Raw genomic sequence first — 19,611 nt, forward strand, 5'->3', positions numbered from 1 at the left:
TCATTGTTTCCATTATCAGAACATAATCCGGGTATTCCACCACATGAATAAACTATGATGGCGGCTTGCCTGGACCTGCCTGCAGTGAAAACATCCATCCATGCAAAATAAATCATACCAATCATGTTTCTCCAAATAGGCTTTATTATAAAAAGAAACCCTGGATAAAACGACATTTCCAAATAAAAAATAAACATTAACTGTTTGAAAGAGGAGGCCTGAGCAACACCACAAAACAAATATGTAAAAGCTACAGTCTGTGGAAAAAAAAACAAAACAAACCCAACAACTAAAGTGTGAGAAAGCAAAGCCCGCCTCCTTCCAGTTTGAAGTGATTACAAAGAATGAGGCAACGAGCATACGGGAGCTTTAAAGCGATGTGACGTCTTTGGGAATCATCGAGGCAAACACAACACTTCTGCATTGAACTTTTGCGACAACAGAAAAAAAAAAAAAAGAATTCATGTAACATTCACTTTTGTAGCATTACCCCAGATTGGGAAAAAGTCGAGCGTGTTCACAACAGAAATGGAGGGATTAAGAAGGTACAAGGAGGACAGACAACTTAATCGCTAACATCCATGTCTTCTTCATGCTGATCACTGGCTCCGTTGACGTTGGCCGTCTTCACAGGGCGCGCTGTGCCGTTACCTTCCACAGACTGAGGAGACGAAGCCGAATCATACGAATCCTTCCTTCCCTCGCGCTCTTTCTCGCTATCGTAGCCTTGTTCTTCTTCATCGTAATCCCTGGTAACCTGTAACACGAGTTAAAGAATAATGACATTGTGTTACCGTCACAGCAGCAGAGGTTGTGTCATTATGTAATGGAAGTCGGATTTGCACACGAACCTTGACATCTCCTTTATCAACGTCTGATTTTCTTTCCTTTTCCCGCTCCTTCTCCCGCTCCTTCTCCTTCTCTTTGTCTTTACTTTTCTTTTTCTTGCTGGTGGAGCGTTCCCGGTCTTCGTTACTGCGGTCTTTGTCACTCCTGCGGTCCCTTTCCTTATCCCTTTTCTTTTCCTTCTTGTGCCTGAAACAGCGAGGAAACCACCCACAAAAGAAGGACGTTGAGCTTATGAGGTGGAAAATGAAAGTACACCTCGCAGCGATAACCTGTTGGTAAATATTCCACTTGAGTTCACTGACCTTCGTGGAGATGGAGACTTGGTGATCTTCTTTTTAGGAGAGGGACTGACGCTTCGACTTTTCCTGCGTCTCCTGTGAAGCATGACGGGACAAAAAAGTAAGAAGTGGGTACTAGGACTTGAAAACTGAGAAGATGATGTGCCGAAGAGGGAACAAAAAGAGTTTCAAAATTCTTTTTCAAGTGCCTTCTGAGAGCACACAATCCTCTGATGTCCTCACCTGCTCCCGCTGCGTGACCTCCTCGCTGTGCTGTAGCTCTTAGGTGGCGTTTTGGATCTTCTTTTTCTATCTCTGTGGATACATTTAATAAAAGATCTTAGATTCAACTACTTTCATCTTTTTTTTTTCTGGTAATAAAGCAAGTGGACTGTTCACAAACCTGGATCTGCTTGGAGATCTCCTGCCTCGGTCTCTGGAGCGGGTGCGTTTCCTGCGTGGGCTTTTTGAGCGCCGCCTGCCTTTGGAAATTGACCGTCGCCGTGACCTGCTCCCAGATCGCCTGTAACCAGACATTAAAACCCTCTTTATTTCATCCTCAAAATATATGTATATATCTGTTCATCTAAAGAAAACAGTTAGGTGTTACCTGTGTCGTGAATGTGAGCTGGATCTCTTTCTTCTGGACCTGGACCTTGAGCGAGAGCGCCTCTTTTTGCTGTCCTTACCTGCGAGACAGAAGAAAGAGAAAAAGAAAAAGAAAAAAACAGGAAATGAAGAGTATTGTCAAGGTCCAATTTTCAGAGACGACATTTAATCGACAAGAAAAAATATATATATTGCAATGCACACAAGAAACACTAACAGACAAGATGAGTCAGAGTCCTGCAAAAGGTCGGTGCACTCACTTCCAGGTTCAATAGCAGCAGAAATGAGAGACTGGGCCTCTCGGACTCTCTTCATGGCCTCTTCCATTTCTTTGTTAGACGCGTCCGCCTTCAGGCTTGCACTCAGGTTCAAGCCTGCAGCCAGCGGATTCAGTCTAAAAAGGGAAGAATCGCAATTTATTTGACTCGTCATTTCTACAAACGCGCAAACTTCAGAAGACAGCAGAGCTTCTTTAAAACGACTCACTTTGGATCCGTCATGAGCTTCAAGAGTTGATCGGTAGCCTGTAAGAGAAAGGTACGAGTCTGTCAAGCATCTCAAATAAAAACGCACAGCAAATCCTACGAGGTTTGGTTTTTTGTGTGGATAATAATGCTGTTAAATTAAAGCTCTCACCTGAGGATTCATATTGGGTCCACCGAATCCAAATAGAGCCATCATGTCCATGTTTGGAGCACCGAACGGGTTCCCTCCCATCTGTATTGACAAATACACAAACGTGTCAAGGTCCAGCCATCGTAGATGTCTTCCAAATACTCAAAATGCTACTGACATCACTGAGTCCACACTTAGACGGACCGTCCTCTTTTATGGTTTCCCAGTTACTGCCATCAATTGCAAATCATTGATGGCAATTTTAAAAAGCAAGCTGAAATATACCACTCCCTGACTGAAGAACTAAATAAAATGTGGGTCAAGTCAGTAAAGTTCTCGTACAAGACTGCAAGCAAAAACATCTGTCATTTCTGACCAATGATAAAAGGTCCTCCTGCTTATAATGAGAAGAAGCTACAGAGCGATGAGATTGTGAGGTCAAATAAAAATAACCCCAGCACTCCATGGATTGTAATTTTATAAGGCGAAGCATTCTGCATGTCAAACTAAAAATGATGTCTTTTTTTTTGGATTTCATCTGACACCAAACCATGTGGCTATCATCGTATTTTGCAGAGTTCTTTTTCAAGTCACGAGATGAAACATTGGATTTCTTTTCGATCAGGAGACGACGAGCGTCGAGTCTTACGGTCGGATTGGGCATGGGATTGGGCGTGGGAAGAAGCCCTCCTCCTGGAAGAAGTCCAGCAACAGCGTTAGCTGGCGCCATCAGTGACAAAGCTTTGGCCTCGTCTGGAATAGATCCTACAGGAAAACAAACGCAGCCATTAGGAGGGAAAGACGTCTTCGAGCACGTGCAATACAAAGACAGGTTGAAAATCTTCAAACTTTATTTCTCCATATAAGGTTACCTTACAGATCAGAGTAGTCTCCCCTTAATTCAACATTATCATTGCAGTGACTTTACAATTGCTTGAATACATCACACTACTCCAATAAACACTGCCAAGAATATATCACCTGCACGTGTTTTTTAAGTCATGAACCAAACGTTAGCAAGCACAGCTGCTTCTCCAGTTGGATGTGACCTCAATTTTCATTTAGACGTTTACTGAAACAAGCGACTCACGTTGGCGGCTTCGCTACTAAAAGCACACAGAGAAAAATCGAGATACAAACAACAGAGAGAATTTTAGGGATTTAGCAAGAACACTACACAAGCCATCAGTGTCTGCTTACCAAAAACACACGTTTCAGACATATTTAATGACAATAGCAGATTACAGGGTGGCTAGTGTTCCTGTTATAAAGCATTATTCTGGTGTTCTTACCTGCCACTGCATCAACTGAACACACTTAGGCAGATTAAATCTTTTGATCACTCTATTAAGTGTTAACACAATCCAATTACAAAAGTAATGGCACAAGGCCACTGACTGTTTCACAATAACCACCCCACAGTAATTCCAGTCCCGAACAGGTTTTTCATAAAAGAACAAGACCTAAATACAGACATACAACAAAGACAACACGGAAAGAAAAGAGCACACAGGAGAGAGAAAAAATGCTGCAGGACACAAAACTGTTGGATGGTATTTTCAGCAGGGCCTGGTATACAGGACTGACTGAGCCAGGAAAAAGAACTGTAAAACACAACAACAAAAAGAAGACCACTGTTAAAGAGAATTTATTCAACCAACATGTCGGACGGGTATCTGAGACAACTCATCAAGATAGGAAAGGATTAGCAAGAGAACTAGTGTCCCTGTTGTTGAGTTAGCTTCTTAGACATGAGTTAAGAGAAAAGTACATGTGCAGCGTCTGCTGCTTGGCCTCTGCGTTGGTTTTTTTCATACCCATTACTTCTTGGAAGTTCACTTACCCATTTCTTTCAGACATTATTGTTGATGTTCATTTTTTTGCTACTGGAGTCAAATCCTTTGAAAAGACCAAAACCTGCCATATGCTAGTCTGTCTCCATTCTTTCTGACTTTGATACCCTCTTTCTGGTTTTTAGAAACCATTCTGTTTATTACATATTACAGCTTTTTTATTTTTTTCTTAAAAAGATCCTAAAAAACTGGGAACTGTAGTTCTTTTACCAACAGAACAGTGTGGCATTAATGCTCACTGCTGCGCTTTTAAAAGCTTTGTGCAGAAGTGCTCTTTGGGTCTTTTCATGGGATTTGATGGCCTCTCTAAAATCGCCTTCTCCTGTCGGGACTTATATTTCAGCCTTAAAAACAGCAAAAGCAGTATCTGAAAGTGTTATACTGTTTCAAAGCATGTCCCTAAAATCAGACAATTACACTCTAAAATAAAGGAAGAAGTCAATTAGACACAGAGAAAGAGAAAGCAGAGAAAGAGAAGGGGACACAAAAAAAGTGGAGTGGGGCTTGAATGCTTGCTGGCCTTTGCATATGTCTACAATCCCCTGATGGCAGGCAGAGGACCACTTTCAGCCATCAAGAAGGGGGCTGCTTTAGCCTTCTCCACTACAAAAGTCATACACACACACATACACACACACATTTACACAGACAAATAACAGAGAGAAGTTTAACAGGTCGTCCAAAATGAGGAAAAATTAAATTGAAATGCTTAAAAGTTGAAATAACTTTACTTTCCAATTTGGAGTTGTGATGCCACAGCTTGTGATTGTTTACCTCCTTGTCTCTGCTGTAGACATTGGCAAACTGCACTTTTTACATACAGAACATATTGTTATTTTAGGCACGGTCAAAATTAGACAGTGGGAGTGAATGGCAATGTCTGTATATCTTACTAGGTACATGAAAAAAAGCACTGAGGTGAGATAACTTGAGCAATCCACAAATGAGATGGATGACATCCATTTAATATTTTTATGTCAAAGTCATGCCATTCAGTCAATAAGGCCCATTCATCCCAGGGGACAATAACAGAACAAACCTTCTGCAAACGGCACCACGATCAATGCTCGGTCCACAAACACGGTGTTAGTCAGATGTTGAGACACTCCAACCGACTCGGGCTCCTGGAACTTCACAAAGCACACCCGTGATGTCACAGGCATTTGAGACTCACTATTGAGAGAGGAAGGAGGATGTTAAATAGAAGAACAAAATAATCTGCACAAGTGATTAAATACTTCTGTTTCTGTCCTGTCACATAATGTGGGCTTTGTATATCCTTGTGCTTTATTGTGAATCAACCTGCAGATGAAGCAGATCTCCACAAAAAAATACTGGCTGAAATGTAACAACTGTGTATCTGCAACATTGAGCAGGGTTGTGACATTGACCCATAAATAAATTTAAAAAAAAAAAACATTGAAAACTTACAAGTAGGCTACTAAATACTGAGGAGATCATTGTGGTCTTTTTGAAATTGTAAAAGTGATCTTATTACATATTTCCATGTTGACGTGTCCCAGAATAGTGATATTCCATACGTGTGTTTATTTTTCATTAGTTTAGAGGTATAATAGATACAGTGATGTTGGAAAGGAGAAAGAAAGATCAACAATTGCACCTAAAAATAACTCTTGTTACAACTCAAGTTTACTCATTTATTTGGCTTCCACTTAACAAAGTCCATTTGGTTTTAGTTAAGCATTCCTTAAATACTTTTTTTTTTTTAATTTAAAAAAAAAACACTTTTTGAGGGCCTCTCCTGTCACATTATGTTGGTAAGTCGCTGCAGGTGAACATATCTGTTAGTTCTGTTCAGTAACTGCAGGATGGTTAGCTTTAAGGCCTACGTTTCTTTTTCCAGAAAGTCTGCCAGTTTAGTTCAGAAACAACACATGGGATGCTTTAAAAAAAAAAAAACATAAACATTAAAGTGAATTCGCAAACAACCAAATGTAAAAGTGGACTCACTCTGGTGGAAACAACTTTAGTTCGTCGATGGTTCCCAGAAAGCCGAACAGTGTTCTCATCTGCTCCGATGTTGTGCTCGGAGACACGTTCGTCACCTGAACAACCTTCGTGCTGTAACTCATCGTCGCGTTTTAACACCAACTGTAGCGTTAAGAAGTTAACTTTAAAGTTAAGTAACGTTATCTGCTGGATTTTAAACACGAGCTTTTTGTTCGTAATATAAGAAGCGAACAGTAAGTTAGCTTAGGATGCATCTACATTGTCGCGAGACGCCGCCATATTGTAATATCCCCCTCGTATGTGCGCATGCGTAGAGTCGTGCTGGTTTTTGTGTCACAGCGTTAACTTATTTTAAAAAAAATTGGGGGTTTTTTTGTTTGTTTTTTTTTACCTCGGTTTATATATGTATACAGCACGTCGACGCAATCAGACGTCACATGAAGATGTAATAAAACAAACCTACAGAGGTGTAGTTTAAAGCTGAATTGACTTTAGAGACGAAAGTCACGTGTCAAGTAAACAAAAGAGTGACATTTCATAGTCGAAGGTCAGTGTATAGTTAAATATAGGCAATCAAATACACAAACACACGTGTTGGCACTTGGCACACTGGGAACCCGATATTTTTCTAAACGATCGCTATCATATTATTGTTAATGGAGTCACACATACTAAAGCCTGCGAAACATGAACCAAGAAAAGTTCCAATTTAGACCACCAGAGGTCTCCCCTCCCCACTTTAATGTATAATACATTAACGCCTCAGAAAAGCAGAGAAAGTAATTATTGTATTATTAGTTTGAAAAACATTATCTTAGCCTATCTAACATCATAGCCACACTAACATGATGATTATCCTCTGTCGGCATCACAATTCTCTCTTTACACATTATACGTGTTTTCTGTATTCATTATTTTGATTTCCTTTTTTGTAGGCCCTCTGCCTATCTCAAGTGGGATAGAACAGCAATAGCACATATCTTTTAGTCTAATTTCCATTTTGATTTTTTTTATGTAGCATGCCTGCTTATATATGTCAGCTAATCATTTGTAAAACTCGGCTCATACCTGCCAACCTGTTTGTTTGTTTTTTTCTCTCTTTGAAGTTTTGAGGTCCATTGTTTAGTTGACTGAATATCCACAAAAAATAAGTATCTCCAAAAATCCCTTGGTAAAAATGGAAACAATTGTCCACTGGTAATGTTGTATATTGTCTGGAATCAGCTAGAGGACTATTTGTTTGGATTGTTTTTGTTATAACAACCTTACTAGAAGGACAGGAAGTGATGACAGTTTTTGTTAATATAAAGAAATACTTTAGGTAAACGTGAGTCAGAATCAAAATAAAATTCATCCCCAATAAACGATAGATTAATTCCTAACTGATACATGTCACATAAACAGTTGTATAACACTTATTAAAGTGAGTCCACATGTGTTGGCTGGCTGGTGGAGCCACATCATAACCCCACCTCTGACAAAACCACGTCTGGTGAAACTCTCCCTTCTAATTGTATTTTTTCCCATAAGAAACAATGCAGTGGTTGTCTTCAGGCGACGTAGAGCTTAATCCCTACAGCTAGATTATAGTTGCACTGAGACAAGCAAGTTAAGGCTTTTTGTAATCACACCAAAGAACAACTGGCTACTTTCCCTCCAATAGCGTTGTGTGCATGTTGTACAAGATTGCTTAAAATAGCAGTGAAGGCTCTCTGATTTGTCGTCATTTCACAATAGATATTATATTTATTCGAAAAGACTTGATTTAATAATTGAGTAAGAATAGAGAAAGATAAAGAGATTTGGTCTCCAGCCAGTTCAGTCATAATCATCTTTATTAGATAAATTCTGACCTCAAAGCATCTAAAAGCAAAATGTGTATCTCTGCATAAAAGTTGAGTTCTTGTATTGTTTGCAACATTAATGTATTATAGCTTTTTTTAAAAACCCTGTGTTGTGGAATAATTAATAAATTAACCCTGACCCTTGTTCATTTAAACTGGCTCTACATGTGGAGCTCATATGATTACTGAATTTAAATCCACATTCACTCTGGTAGCCTTGCTCAATGCAGATTTGCGGCCCTGCACATTTCATACTGTTGAATATACTGCCCTTAGTATGACTCAGCTTAACTATATCTTAAAGTATAAAACCTGAACAATTGACACAATTCAAAAAAATCACATGTACTGTTGCCACATATGTGCCAGATCTCTGTAATAAATATTTTCTTCAATAAATCCGTTTTCAGTGGGGTGGCTATGAGTCATCGAACAGAGGATAGAGGCACAAAGGGATTCTTGTTCATGGTGCGACATGATTGGCCAAAAGAAAGGTTTATGGGGCAGATTGTTGCGAATTGGAGGGGGACTGGATTGATAAATACCCCAAATCCTTCAAGAGGCCAGAAGCTTCAGGTTCTGAAGTGACCAGTGGTTCCTTTAAGAGTTTGTTTTGTGCAGTGCCACAACTAGACTGCAAAATGGTCAGCCGGTGAGTTTTTGCAGAATTACAACCCTTGTCAATCAAACCTTTTTTACTATCTTGATTCTCAAAAACAGTAACCAGAGGGGCAGCATTTTTAAACTTACTTTTAATCTTATTGAGAGATGGGTTTTGCTTTTATTTTAAAAGTGCTCTTTTTAATCATGTCAAATATATGTAACGTAACCTTTTCTTTGCCTAGATTTTTCTTTAAGACGATCGTGTGACTTTTACATCCTTTTCAACAGTCAGTCTGTCTGCAGATTATTAAGCTCCTTGAGGATTTTAAAGCTCATGATGAACTATGCACTGCCTGACCTGACACAAGCTTAGATTTAAATGACTTGAACTAACAGAGACAGTCATTAAACTAACTAAATGTATCATACCCTCTAATAACTTGACTGCAATTTTGATATTTTAACAACAGATTTGAACACCCGGCTGGTAGCTACAAGAAGATCTTTGAGACATGTGAGGAGCTGGCTGAGCCTATTCCTGCAACAGTCACAGGTTTGTTTGCATGTTTCAGACTCACTCAGACCCAAGGCAATTAGTTATTTAGCGGTCATATATTGATTAAACTGTAAAGAAAATGTACAAGTAGAAGGAGTATTTTATACTGGACACTCCTAAAGCAGTTACTCTGACATTACACTTCATAAATGTGTATAATTCATGTTTGTTGTGTTGTTGTTATACAGGTAGGATTCCTCCATTCATTAAGGGAAGTCTTCTTCGCTTGGGACCGGGCCTTTTTGAGGTTGGAGATGAACCTTTTTATCACCTCTTTGATGGCCAGGCCCTCATGCACAAATTCGACTTTAAGAACGGCCAAGTCACCTACTTCAGAAAGTAAGACCTATCATGACAACACAGGTGTTGTGTTTTTCATGATATTATCAAAACTTACATTAATGCCATGATGCAAAATCTACATGTATGAGCACAAAACATCTTATTGAATATCAGCATTGCTGGGTAAAAAGCTGTGCTGAGACTTTCATATTCATAATGAACATATTTATATGCGGTAACAGTGAAGGAAAGTTGAATGTTAGAGAAAGTTCAGTTCTCTGCATGAGGATTTGCTCATGCTGGTGTAGACTCAGGGGTTTTCTGTTTACACCTTTATAACAGTCTTCTGATATGTGTCATTTTTTAAAAAAGGATTACAGATATAAGTTAGTACCTTTGCTTGTAACATTTGATGAAGAATATTTTTAGGTACTATCTTCTTTTTTTCTCCCTGCCCCTCATTTTAGGTTTGTCCGAACAGACGCCTATGTGAGAGCCATCACTGAGAAGCGTGTGGTGATCACTGAGTTTGGCACTTTTGGGTACCCTGATCCCTGCAAAAACATTTTCTCCAGGTTGGTGGTGCTGTTTATGTAAACACACAGATCTTTTCCAATTCATCCCTGCCATCATCTCTATGTTTTTTACTGTTGTGTGAAGATTTGAACAACTTCTTAACATGATCAATTATTGTTTGTTGGTTTGCAGGTTCTTTTCTTACTTCAAGGGTGTTGAAGTGACAGACAACTGCCTGGTGAATGTTTACCCTATTGGTGAGGATTATTACGCCGTAACAGAAACCAACTACATAACTAAGGTTGACACTGACACCTTGGATACACTGAAGAAGGTAAATCCATACAAATTGGTTATAGAATATGAGATGTAACACCTGATCTTACCTCAAGTGTTTTATCTTTTTAGGTTGACTTGTGCAACTATGTCAATATCAATGGAGTGACAGCCCACCCTCACATTGAGAAAGACGGTACAGTGTACAACATTGGCAACTGCATGGGAAAAGGAGCATCGTTGGCCTATAACATTGTCAGGACTCCCCCCACACAGAAAGGTTAGATCAGTGTCAGACATAAAGCAGTGACCACACATACAACTTTTATTTTTCAAAACATATCACTGAGTGGTTATTTAGGGTTAAATTAATCACGGTAGCCTTTTCAGAACCGAGCAAAAATGTTTAATAACAATTTTCTCACTTTGGGTCAGCTCTCTTGAGATTTCTAAGAAAAAATGGTTTCATCATTAAATTTGGCACATTGACATTTTACTGATTACTAAACCAAACTTCAGGCCATTTAGGCAATTTTCAAAATAAGTGAGAAGTTAATTTACCACCAATCTTATTATCTTCAGTAATGACAGTAAGGTACAACTGTAAAACATCATGACCGTTGCCTCTTTTCTTAGACAAGTCGGATCCCATTGAGAAGTCCAAGGTGGTGGTGCAGTTCCCCAGTGCGGAGAGGTTCAAGCCATCCTATGTGCACAGGTGCGAACACACAGGGTCAAATGTATATTCACTTACTGTAAGAGATGGAGGATGGATATCATTGCAGTTTGAATGACTAAAGAACAAGGGAACACACACGTTTCAAATGCAGTTTGAAAGCTAAAAATGCTTTGAGCTAATTGCGGAGACATTCTGATATCCTCAGAGAAGAAAACCTGATTTGCCAACATATTTAAATTGATACAGTATGAGTTTCAGTGATTATAACGTCAATAGGCTTAAAGGTCTTTTATCTGTACATATTAACCCAATAAAACATGCATTGTGTTTTTGAGTTAGGAAAAAGGGATTTCAGAGAACATACATCGCTTTAAAAAAAAGTCTACTAAGCGTAACCTATTAAGAGGATTTTAAGCTTAACAACATAGCATCCTTGGACCAATGATACGCTCCAGATAAGATTCTAGTCCAAAAGGTTTTTTCTCAGTAATCCATTTATGTCAAAGCCAAATTTGAACATTCTCCCTTCTCCGTTCTCAGCTTTGGCATGTCAGAAAACTATTTTGTCTTTGTGGAGACCCCCGTGAAAATCAACCTGCTGAAGTTCCTGAGTGCTTGGAGCATCAGAGGCTCCAACTACATGGATTGTTTCGAGTCCAATGAGAGTCAAGGAGTAAGAAGAACTTGAATAGATTCTTCATGATTTTAAGTGTTTTAAGTTGAATGCTATCATATCATCTACTCCTGCAATCTTGTGATATCTACTTCAATTTATTTCTTCTAGACTTTGTTTCACATTGCCAAGAAGGATCCAGGAGAGTACATTGATTTAAAATTCAAAGGAGCAGCCATTGGCATGTTCCACCACATCAACACCTATGAGGACCAGGGCTTCATTGTTGTTGACCTCTGCGGCTGGAAAGGGTAACTTAATGTTTTGGATTTCAACCTTCCTTTACTTTTTCTGCAGATATGTCTAATATTGCTGTGTTTTTACACAGCTTCGAGTTCGTTTACAACTACCTATGGTTGGCCAACTTGAGAGCCAACTGGGAAGAGGTGAAGAAGGCAGCCATGATGGCACCACAGCCAGAGGTCCGCAGATATGTTATTCCCTTGGACGTCCACAAGGTGAGTCACCTGTTATACTCACCAAGAGGAAACAGATTGCATTGTACAGTTATTAAATGTTTTGTTATTTCATTTTTTTTCATTTGATGTAGGAGGAGCAGGGGAAGAACTTGGTCAGCTTGCCCTACACCACAGCTACAGCTACCATGCATGCTGATGGAACCGTCTGGTTGGAGCCTGAGGTGTTATTCTCCGGGCCTCGACAAGGTGCAAACATGAAGCAAATTCAATGTATTCATGGTGTTACTGTTGAAATAAGCCTGGCATCATCAAGCCTAAGTGCAAATAAACCTGCAACCTGTCAGCTGATTCCAACATCCCATTCATATGACTTCTAAACCCAATCCGAGCAATGTGTAGCAACATGTAGTAACATCCAGTTTGATACACACCAGTGGAAGCCATCTTGGTTGTTTAAGGAAAAGCCACAGTGGCTCTTTTTCTGGCCTTTCTCAGAATAAACAGTTGTGACTGGCCTACCTTTAATTAAGTCAGATGGGAATCTGTCCAAACTGGAGAAGAACTGCATCCATATCCAGTGACAATCTCATTTTGGCAGTTTGTCTGGTTAAGAGGCCATCTGAGAATACAGTTAACATATTTCAGTTTTGTAACGTTCTGATTTTGTGTTTGTAGCCTTTGAGTTCCCTCAGATCAACTACGCCAGGTACCAGGGGAAGAATTACACATATGCCTATGCCTTGGGTCTCAACCATTTCATTCCAGACAGGGTAAGGTGGCCAAAATGCCCTTCTATTATCATTGATATAGAGCATGTCAAATAGTATTTTCCATTAACTTGTGTTGTCTTGTAATTAGATCTGCAAGTTGAACGTGAAGACCAAGGAGACCTGGGTTTGGCAAGAACCAGATTCCTACCCCTCAGAGCCCCTCTTTGTTCAGACTCCTGATGCATTAGATGAGGATGATGGTGTGTAAACAACAACATAAAGATGATATATATTTACCAGCTCACAACCTGTGTAAGGATTTGTTTTCTGATCATGTGCCGCTCTTCCCTCAGGTGTGCTGCTGACCATCGTTGCAGCTCCTGGCTCTCAGAGACCAGCATACGTCCTCATCCTCAACGCCAAGGACCTGTCTGAGGTCGCCCGGGCAGAGGTGGATTGTGGAATCCCTGTCACCTTTCACGGGATGTACAAACCCTAATTAGGCTCCTTCTTGGAGTGAAAAAGCAGTTGTCCATGTCAGGGCTAATAAATACGCCCCCCGTAATAAATCTTACAAAAATATTGAGTTAATGTACCAATATGTCAAGAGAATAAAGCTTCTTCAGAAAAAAAATAATGTTTGCAAGTTCTTGTTTTGTAGTAAAAAGAAACAAATATAAGAAGTTAAGTAAATTTCAGCAATAGTTAAATGAATAATGACGTGTGCACATGCTTTGTTGACAGAATATTTCATGGTTTAACAAATAAAAATGATTAAAATCAAACACCTTGTGTTCTTAATTCTGTTTGTTCATCAGCTATTTACAAGAAAGAGGCAGACTGAGCAGAGTTCAGTTGGGATAAAGAAACCTGATATATTAAAACAAAACAAGATGCTCACTGAAGTGTCACTTTCCAAATAGCACCTCACACTAACAGCTTTCAGTCCTGCAAGCACGCTTTTCTTGGAAATGATTGGAAACTGCACATCAACCGGCTTACATCCTCTTGAGATGATCCCTTCTTTGTTGAGTGCATCCAAAACATTTTAGTTTTAAGGGTTTTAAGTTGTGTATTTCTGCTGACTTATTCAAACTATATTAACATCCAGACTCAGAGATAATGCATCCGCCTGCATTTTTTAGATACTTGTAGAGATTTAGCATGTTGTCACAAAGAGTCCCATTTGAACTTGTAACCTTTCCATGTATGTCTTAAGTGTATTGCTCAAGGTGTTAGGAATGTGGACATCTTAGCGCTGCAAAGCTGATTAACAGAGCCAACGCTTTCACTGAAAATGAAGGAATAGGGGCTTTTTCAATCAGTTATTCTTCATACATCCATGTTGAGTGGATTACTGCACCCCTATGTATGCATCCCCATTATGGGTCAGCCACAAAAAAGGAGACCATGCGCAAACTGCAGGTAGCATACAATGATAGTTTGAGGATACTGCTGAAGAAGCCCAGGAGCAGTAGTGCTACTAAGCTTTTTTTAGTGAATTGAGATTATGCTGTTTACAGGTCCTTTTGAGGAACCTGATGTTTAAGTTTATGTGTCGACTTGATGAGTCACAAAACTGGATTATTGTGAGGCTCACAAGGCCCAGGTGTAGCTCGGTCCGATATCAATCATATCTATGGAAGCATGGGTATGAGTGCCTTTTAAGACTCTTGTGAAAAAGGTTGTTTTTTTATATATATATGTTTATGTAACTGTTGTTATATGTTGTATGTCTGCCTATTGGGCTTAGAGCCTGTAATAACGTGTGTATATATATATACACATACATATATATATGTATATATGTATACATACATATATATATATGTATACATATATAAAAACATGGAGATAAAGCCAACATAAAACACTTTAACTGCACATGACATTTGAATGTATAAAAAAGGCGTGTGCGTGGTAGAAAGGGAGCTTGCGTGGCCAGATTCAGATGAGGATTTACATCTATTTTAGTATTCCACTCTGTTTGTGCGTCACATATAAAACACTTTAATTTGATTCACATGTTTCCTCCACAGCTGATGTAAGCAGAGGAAACAAAGAATCACACATTACTAATATGGCTTGGGCTCGTTTGTTATGCACTGCTGTCACATTTCCATTCCAGTGCCAGGTTTTAGGATTGCATTAATGAAAGGTTTAGAGGAAAATATCGCAATGGTGTGTTCAGTAATCTCTTACACATGCATTTAGGCTAATTGCTCTGACGGATTTCAACAGATTTTCTCGATGCCTGTTCTTAATTAATCAATTTTTAAAAAAGGAGTTGGTTTTTTTTCTTGTTTATTTTGTTTTCTAGCCTTCCAAAAAGAAAGAGACAAGGTTACACAAAATATTAATTTTCAGAATCAACATAAGCTAAATAACACAGCAAAGGAAAAGCTCAATGAAAAATCTCAGTGGTAACTATCACACCAGAAATTAAGAAGTCTCTCACAATGCGAAATTCATCTGGGACAGAGGTTTGCAGAGTAAACCAGTGTAGAAGTTATACACATTATAGGATTGGGAATAAAGTAACAGAAAAATAAGAAGGTCGACAATAAAGCACATGTAACATGAAAAAAAGGACAAACTTTCACCAAAGAATGTCACAAATTAAAGTGAAACCAATCAATGCAAAACAACTGCCACAGTGAATGTAAATAAAAACAAAACAAAAATATATATAGTACAATTAAAAACATGATTCATGTTAAAGGTGCACTATGGAGGTTTGGTAAAGACGTGATAGTTGGAGAATTGAAACAAGTTTATGCTATAATTTCTGAACTGAATACACAAGATTTACTGAAAGAAAATGGGTCCCTGGGAGACTGTTCGGAGCGAATAAGCTAGCAGGAGAGTTACACTTTCACTGCTCCGGGTAACTTCTCACGTGGCATTTATCTTCAAACAGTGTGACAGAAAACACATTTTCCAGTTTGAGTATGGAGTTGTTAACATATCACAGAATCTGTACAGTTCTCCAACTTTCACATTTCTCTACCAAAAGTCTACAGTGCACCTTTAAGCAAAGTGACGTTGTTCTTGTGTGGATTCAAAATAAAAAAGGTTTGAAGTTCACCTCAAACGAAGCCTCTAAAGAGGAACAGCTAGAGATTGTGAGAAATAAGCTTGTTTGCTTTCTTGCATACATATGGGAAGACTGATTCTGCTTTTATTTTATCTTAAGTAGGTGGGAAATTAGCTTAGCTTAGCACAAAACTAGAAGCAGGGGAAAACATCCAGGCAGGCCCTGTCCAGAGTTTCTTTTTGATCACCAATCAGGTTGATTTATATTTATATAAATTGCTGTCAAATACATGCAAGTACCACTTAAGTCCCCGTAAACCATAAAAATCATTACGCTTCATAGGCAGATGGTGCTAGTAAGTTTGCTATGCATGCTAGCTTTTTGCCTCACTGATAACAGTATTTATGCTTAGCTAAACTAATCCCAGGACATAAAAGTGAAGGCAATCTAAAATCAATATTCCCATATGTTTTCACAATAAAGCTGACTAGTATATTTCCCAAATAGTCGACACTTTCTATCAATCTGGAGCAAGCCTCTCTCCCTTCACTCACAAGAATCCAAAATGAAGCAGGATGAAGAGGAGGCTCACACTACTGAATCACAGAGTTCATGAAATACATGTTCAGGTTTACCTCAACGTGATGAGTGACTACTGACAGCTTCAAAAATGTCTTTATCAGCTATATAACTTTTGCATCTCTGAAAACAAAGTAGGATGAAGTATTGATAGTGCAAGGTTATAAGGTACATATATTAATATATTGTTTAGATACTGTCCTATAAGTAAAGTGCAAATCTCTGGATCAGATGAAAAGTGTGCGCAAGCGTTTCTAATTTTTGTCTGACTGATCCACCTGCCTGTGCACAAATGAGCCCTTTTACATTGGCTGCCAGCTTCTTGACAAATGAAAACATTCACGTTACACAACATCATTTTCCCTTCAACTCAAAACGTTTTCTTTAAAGTCTGGCCTTTTTTGAGCAGCCAAATATCTTGTAGACCTGATCTCCATCACATGATGTTGTGTACTTTTCAACTTTGGGTGAATGATGTTCAGTTTGTGCATAATTTTCTGTTAATCTTTACTAACTAGAGAGTAATGTTATGCTTATTGTCTAACACCCATAGTGTAAACATCAACGGCTGAAACTCCAACGTGTCGGGCCATTTAAAGAAGAGCAGCACAGGTGATCACAATGCCAAAGAAGCCTTTGTTAAACGTTGTCACGGGCTACTTCTAATTTAATCTTTTTCTTGAAGCAACACTTTGTGAAATTTGGGTCAATAATCTGTTAGCCTGATTATCCAGTTTGATAACAAGGACAAACTGATCAAGACATGAAATGGGCCCCCTTGGGGAGAAAAAAACCCACTGAGACCGGCTCAAGTGGAAATGCAACAAACAGCTCACATACACATCCTTATGCTCACTGTGAGCAGCAACACTGGACGCTGCTTCAACAAACAACACACACAAATGCAGTCATGCAGAGTGGTCTGGGTTTGTGAAACTGCGTTTGAAACGGGCTGATTTAGATGTAGGAGTTGGAAAGCCAATGTGAGCTGACTAAGTTTTGGTTGTTTAAAAGTGCAAGAAAACAGCCAACACATTTTAAGCTCCTCTCTCTATAAGAGGGCATTTGTTTTGTTGGGCTTGTATGTAAGTATTTGTGTTTTGTTTTTTGTTTTTTTTGTTTTTTTTTGGGGGGGGGGGGGCAACAGTGGAGTGATAATAAAAAAAAAAAATCAGTTGGTCTCGTAGGTGGAAAGCAGGGCAGCATCAACAGGCTCCATGCAGGACGGGCAGGTGAAGGATCTCATCAGCCAGTCATCTATACAGTCCATGTGGTAGATGTGCATACATGGAAGGAATCGGATGGGGTCGCCGTATACAAAGTCCAGCATACAGATCACACATCTGAAACAGATTAAATAACAGGTCTAGTTAACAGCACTACCTTTAAATCTACTGTTTGTTTTTCATATTAATTCTAGTTTTACTTTAAAGGAGAGTTCTTCTTTACTGCAAACTTAACCTATGAGTGTCTGCTTTATAATATAATTTAATTTAAATAGCAACACAACATCAATTGGGTAACAAACGAAGCAAAGTGAAAACGCTCACTCTCTGATCTTTTTCTCAGAGCCGTCTTGCCCTCCGTCGTAAACACCCTTAGGGAGGTGCTGGATGAGGCCGATGCGCTGAGCTATGCGGATCTGCTCCTCCTCTGTCAGCTGGGTGGCCAGACGGGCCTGGCTGGGCGTGGGATGGTACATGGGCATGCGAGCCTGCTCCTGGGAAAGGAACAAAGAAACACTTTAATATTAGAAGTTAAACTCTCTGACAGCTGCTCAGTTTAACTCTTAATAAAAGTGGTTTGACAGGTCTGGCTCTATGTGGAACAAACTTATCTGGTTTGGGGACCAAGTCCAAAACCAGTTTGAATCCAAAACCAGTTTGTTTACTCAGAGATAGTTTTGGCTTAAGGGGACTGGAGGCGGACTCATAAATAGGCCACACAAACAAAACAGGAGATATGACGCTATATATATCCTACTGTGTTATATAACTGAAGCATAATGTAACATTATTGATTGAATCTATATGATTAAATGTTAGCACTTCTGACCTGATAGGGAGGAGGAGGCTCCAGGTCCTGGTCTGCCCCATCACCGAAACTCGCCCTGTCTGACTGGGATTCATGAAGCAGAGAAATGTCGTCTGATGTGGGAGACTTGAGACAGTTGCCCATATCTTCCGATGAAAATCAAACCTTTTTGTTTCTCAGACTGATCTCGATGTTATTTTTTTCTCTCTTTTAGCGCCGTAGAAACTATTAATTTACAGTTCGACTACCTGCTACAAGAAGTAGCATGCACATGATTTTAAAACACCGATGTAATGATCAAACGTTAAAGGTGTCAACAATAGTTTGTCTTCATGTTGACGCGGATCTCCACCTGAAAAAAACAAAACAAAGAACTCCCCTGCTAATGACAGCTAGCAGCCTAGCTAGCTACTTTTTTTTCGCTACTTCCTCGATGAGTATCGCTCATTCCTTCGTGAGAATAAAAATGTCCGCACAATATCTACTTCAGAGGCAACGATGGCTGTCACACTGAGCGCTCTGAGTGTTAGACTGTAGCGACATTTTTCCGCCTTTAAACTTCGTGAGTCAGATTTAACAGTTTGCTTCCATGCTAGCTCTTTCTTCGACCGGAGGACATGTTATCGGTCCGTTGGATATGACGTAGAGGTGAGATTCTACGCGATGATTGGCTGATATCCTCTAGTCCCGCCTTCTTCAATGACAACAACAACAACACGAAGTAAAATAATCATGCGCAGTAATTATATTGTCAATAATTCTGATTATTGATAACTGCAAAATGTCAATATGTCAGTAAAAGCTGTAATGTGATTTCAATGCGGTTCACATCGTTCTTTGGTACATTGAAACACCAAACACTAGATATGTTAAAATTCAAGGTTGGACTAAATTTATCATGTTAAACTATTTATTTACTGTTTCACAATATATGTGTATTTGCTAAAACAACACATGCTGTGTTTTATATTATATTTGAACTCTAAATTACTTATTGATAATTTATAGTCCATGTTTACGTAGTGACCTTTGTGTACTGTATCTACATTACTTTCTTTATTTCACAGTTTATGTAAACTGACAGCAGTTGTACTTCTTGGTGACATTGTTGTTTGAAATGTCTCTTCTCTGTCTTACAGATCAAATCATTTTGATGGAAAGTGTAAAAGATTGCTTAATCTGTTAATAAAACAGTCACACCTGTTTGTATTATAGCTACTTGAACTCA

At 39.0% G+C, this 19,611-nt stretch overlaps 3 protein-coding genes across 3 annotated transcripts; 1 reads left to right on the forward strand and 2 right to left on the reverse strand.

Annotated features, from left to right (window-relative positions):
• Nucleotides 1-121: 121 nt before the first annotated feature.
• Nucleotides 122-6,497, reverse strand: LOC306827519 (uncharacterized protein). Its single transcript, XM_079349397.1, has 12 exons — nt 6,176-6,497; nt 5,244-5,377; nt 3,001-3,116; nt 2,373-2,453; nt 2,223-2,260; nt 1,997-2,130; nt 1,738-1,816; nt 1,531-1,650; nt 1,371-1,442; nt 1,152-1,223; nt 852-1,035; nt 122-757 (listed from the first exon to the last, which is right to left on the reverse strand). Exons 1-12 carry the CDS (start codon nt 6,295-6,297, stop codon nt 566-568), a joined length of 1,344 nt encoding a protein of 447 aa, XP_079205523.1. The 5' UTR covers nt 6,298-6,497; the 3' UTR covers nt 122-565.
• Nucleotides 6,498-8,411: 1,914 nt separating this feature from the next.
• On the forward strand, nt 8,412-14,364 carry rpe65a (retinoid isomerohydrolase RPE65 a). Its single transcript, XM_079349396.1, has 14 exons — nt 8,412-8,671; nt 9,093-9,175; nt 9,367-9,517; nt 9,928-10,035; nt 10,169-10,310; nt 10,385-10,532; nt 10,889-10,970; nt 11,472-11,604; nt 11,716-11,855; nt 11,933-12,062; nt 12,155-12,269; nt 12,699-12,793; nt 12,882-12,993; nt 13,087-14,364. The coding sequence occupies exons 1-14, from the start codon at nt 8,661-8,663 to the stop codon at nt 13,230-13,232; spliced, it is 1,596 nt and encodes a 531-aa protein (XP_079205522.1). The 5' UTR covers nt 8,412-8,660; the 3' UTR covers nt 13,233-14,364.
• Nucleotides 14,365-16,776: 2,412 nt separating this feature from the next.
• LOC306826647 (RING finger protein 11-like) lies at nt 16,777-19,039 on the reverse strand. Its single transcript, XM_079348102.1, has 3 exons — nt 18,405-19,039; nt 17,900-18,069; nt 16,777-17,692 (listed from the first exon to the last, which is right to left on the reverse strand). Exons 1-3 carry the CDS (start codon nt 18,525-18,527, stop codon nt 17,521-17,523), a joined length of 465 nt encoding a protein of 154 aa, XP_079204228.1. The 5' UTR covers nt 18,528-19,039; the 3' UTR covers nt 16,777-17,520.
• Nucleotides 19,040-19,611: the final 572 nt, after the last annotated feature.

Source organism: Symphodus melops (assembly GCF_947650265.1).
Source record: "Symphodus melops genome assembly, chromosome: 7".
Lineage (NCBI taxonomy): Eukaryota > Metazoa > Chordata > Actinopteri > Labriformes > Labridae > Symphodus > Symphodus melops.